Here is a 3,351-nt window from a genome sequence, read left to right as displayed (position 1 = left end):
AAACATAATCGGTGCGCCGATTCAAAACATCTACAATAATGATAGTAACATTAATAATAAAATAATTGTCAGTGCAAAGTAGCCTATAAATTCTTTGGTGGGGGGCGGTGAGGGACCTGGATAAAGGCTGGGGGGGCGCTGGCCCGAAAAAGGTTGAGAAACACTGATCTACGTCAAGGCTTAGACATACTTCATGTGGATTGCCAGAATCTGTTCTCATTGACGTAGATGTGACAAAAATTACATCATTTTGTTTGAAATTACCTCTCTCTGATGGGGTCTGAGAACGTTTCCCAATACTGGATCCACAACAACATGAACTGGAAGCTTTTCCCTGAAAAAAAACAAGTCATTTTGTTTATTCTGTCAGTTGCAGTTTGGCAGTAGTTGGTTCCCACTGTGCATGAATACATCCATCAGATCTGTATTATTTTTGGGCTTTTCTTGTCAAGCTGCATTTCAGCAGAAAGAGGAATTCAATGTGTCTGGAACTTACTTGTCAGCTTTGATCAGATCATGAGCGCTCAGAGTCGGCGGCTCATAAAGAACCAAAGCATCTTCTGCAAATGGATCATGGAGCGATTTCCTTACTCCTGTATGCTTTAGGCCAAGTGCTTTGCTGCCTAGTGAACCTGTCAGCAATTTCAAAAGGAAACAGACGGTTAAGTCATTCTCCATCACTGGACATAAAGAGAAGTCGCAAAGCTGGTTAAACTCACCTGTGTAATTGGGAATAGGAATTTTAAAAGGCTTGGAGAGAATGCTTCGGATAAATGACTCCTGCAGACAAGACTTTTAGTAAGAGAGGGAAATGTTTACAGGGATGTTGGGATTTTCAACCATGCTTACATGTCTGTCAGCTTCCATGCTTCCAGGCCACTTGTTAAGTTGTGTCAGAGGCTCCCTGTAGGGAGAAATGTGACTCTCCCTCATCCCATCCACTTTCCTTCTCTTCTCCTAAAAAGAGAAATTCAAACAATCAGTAACACTTTTTATCAGCTCCACAAGCCTATGTTTAGTGTTGTATGAAACCAAACACCAAGCAACAGGAGTTTATGCAGAACTCAGTCATCAGTGCAGCTTTGAATTCAAATTCAAAAAGTACTTTATTGATCCCGCAGGGAAATTAAATGTTATTGAATGTTAAATCAAATTCTTCAAAGTGTTAAAAAAAGGGGAAAGGCCCAGCCTGGCCAGGAAAAAAAAGAGCACAAGAAAGAAACATATCTTATCTATCCATTCTCTAAACCCCTTGTGGAGGGCTGGGAACAATATGCAGAGGTCAGTGTTTAAATTATGAGCTGGACTGGACGCAGTGATGCAGCCAAATAGACTGCTGGAATTGTAATCGCAGAAAACACATTGTCAGTGAAAATGTAAGACTTTTTAGGACTGTCCTGGCTTTAGACATCTGTCATGATGGAGTGTTTTAGAGATCCACTGGGTTCACAGTGAAGGAAGGTGATGTTTAAATACAAATCAGTTTCTGATTCACATCTATTTAACTGCTCTGAAACAATTCAAATCAAAAACACTTAGCCTGGTCGCACCTAAATCGAATTAAACTGATTTCTACGGGAATTCACTGAAATACACTTTCATATCTGATGCATTTTTAAAGCTTGAATACACAAGTTGACCTTGCCTTTTATATTTACCATTTTGTTTTTGTAAAAAAAGTGTTTTTGATGTCGAACCATGATTGATTCACGCTCTTACATGTCCCTTTACTAAAGTGAAGGTGATGAGTGACCATTCAGAGCTGAGCTTACGGTGTTTCCTGTGAGCCCCCGGTCACCGCAGGCCTGTCCGGCTGGTTTGCGCTTAGCCAGCTGACTGGGCGCCAGGCTCCTCCTCTGCCACAGACAAACAGAAACGACACTTCGTTACACACTGAATAACGCAGTAAGAAAAACCTTTAACCTGCTTACCATGTTTGGTGTTTCCTCTAAGTGAATGTTTGAAACCTTACATGATCGTCGTGTTCAGCTTAAACGCAGCGCTTCCACTGAGATGTTAAGTAAACCCTTTAAAGCAAAAAACCCTACAGTTTACGCCAACAATAAGTTTCCTATATCAAAACTCGCGCGAAATGTTGGACACGCAACCAGTACGGTGAGCGTGATGGCTCAAGCTTTTTCAAATTGATGTTTTACTGCCACCTAAAGGTCAGGAGGGAAATAATTTTTAACGATTTTTTTAATATTATAAAAACAGTCAAATCTTACAAGCATACATACTTCTTATTCTTGAGTGACTAGCAGTCAAAGAATATACTAAGAGAAGAAAAGAAAAAAAGGGGTTACAGAATGACATAAAAGCCATATAACACAGTAGGTGCTTAATATTAGAAAATAAAATGAGCATAAAGCATAATAAACTGAACAGTTTGAATTATTGTACTATGTCTAGATTGTTAAATGGATAAATGTCAAAAACCAAACGGAGCAGAGCAGCATCTTTGTCCCAATCATTTTCACAGAGTTGAACAGAACCTTAACCCCAACATCGAACGTTGGGAGTAATTTTCCAAAATGTATATTTGTGTAGGTAATATTTGGCCATAATGATCAGGTTATTAATTATAAATTCCAAATTTGTGTCCAAAGTATAAATACCAAATTTAATATTGTCGTAAGTTAAAGTTGGAATATTTAAATTGTTGGTCAGCAACCAATTATGAAGATCCTCCCAAAATTTAGATTCATAAGTACAAGAAAAGAATAAATGTTGCGAAGTTTCTACATCAGATGGGCAAAAGGTACAATCATTTGCCACAATATCAAATTTTAGTCTTAAGTATTCTTTACATAGATAAATATTATTTAATATTTCAAAATTTACTTATTTTGCTTTGAGGGGTCAAGGGAATTTTAAATAGCTGTATCTAATTTTTTTTACATACAACAAAAAAATTCTTTAAGTATATTTCTTCTTTTCAAGGGGGAAGGGAAAGTCCTTTGGATGATGATTGTTCTTAAAGATTTATTTTGCAATTTTTGTCTGTAAAAATGTGGCCCTGGATAAACAGTGGGTAAACCTGTGGTATTGAGGCTGTATAAAATAATGAAGCTTGTGTTAATCAAATCCTGAGGGAGACATTTAATTACAGCTTGAAATACTATTTTACTGCATTTAAAATTTTATTTATGCAGGTATTTTTCAAAGTCCAGAATTTTCCTTCTGTCATCCATGAGACGTTGACCTACCTTGTTCAAAGAATTGATAAAACTAAAAATCTCCTTGAGCTACAGCTTCAGTTTAAGATGACAGACGTTGTCTTAAGCAGAGGGCAAATCATGGCCTTGCACTCTCCCAACATTTAAGCAATCATATTCTTGATCAAATATT

General features: G+C 37.4%; 1 protein-coding gene across 2 annotated transcripts in view; it reads right to left on the bottom strand.

Moving 5' to 3' along the window:
* The window catches only part of rad54l (RAD54 like), a 22,085-nt gene extending 19,951 nt beyond the window's left edge, over positions 1-2,134 (bottom strand). The window contains exons 1-6 of one of the 2 annotated variants that reach the window (XM_008408144.2): positions 1,932-2,134; positions 1,773-1,856; positions 850-957; positions 720-780; positions 497-632; positions 265-334 (exon numbers count right to left, since the gene is read on the bottom strand). In XM_008408144.2, coding sequence (XP_008406366.1) covers positions 265-334; positions 497-632; positions 720-780; positions 850-957; positions 1,773-1,856; positions 1,932-1,934 — 462 coding nt within the window. In that variant the 5' untranslated portion in view covers positions 1,935-2,134. The remainder of the gene's footprint in view (positions 1-264; positions 335-496; positions 633-719; positions 781-849; positions 958-1,772; positions 1,857-1,931) is intronic. The other variant, XM_008408143.2, reaches the window with a different exon arrangement.
* Between the last annotated feature and the right edge of the window lie 1,217 nt (positions 2,135-3,351).

This window comes from Poecilia reticulata, linkage group LG4, assembly GCF_000633615.1.
Source record: "Poecilia reticulata strain Guanapo linkage group LG4, Guppy_female_1.0+MT, whole genome shotgun sequence".
In the NCBI taxonomy this organism is placed as follows: domain Eukaryota; kingdom Metazoa; phylum Chordata; class Actinopteri; order Cyprinodontiformes; family Poeciliidae; genus Poecilia; species Poecilia reticulata.
The sequence above is the reverse complement of the archived record's forward strand: the minus strand, read 5'-3'. Positions and strand labels throughout refer to the sequence as shown.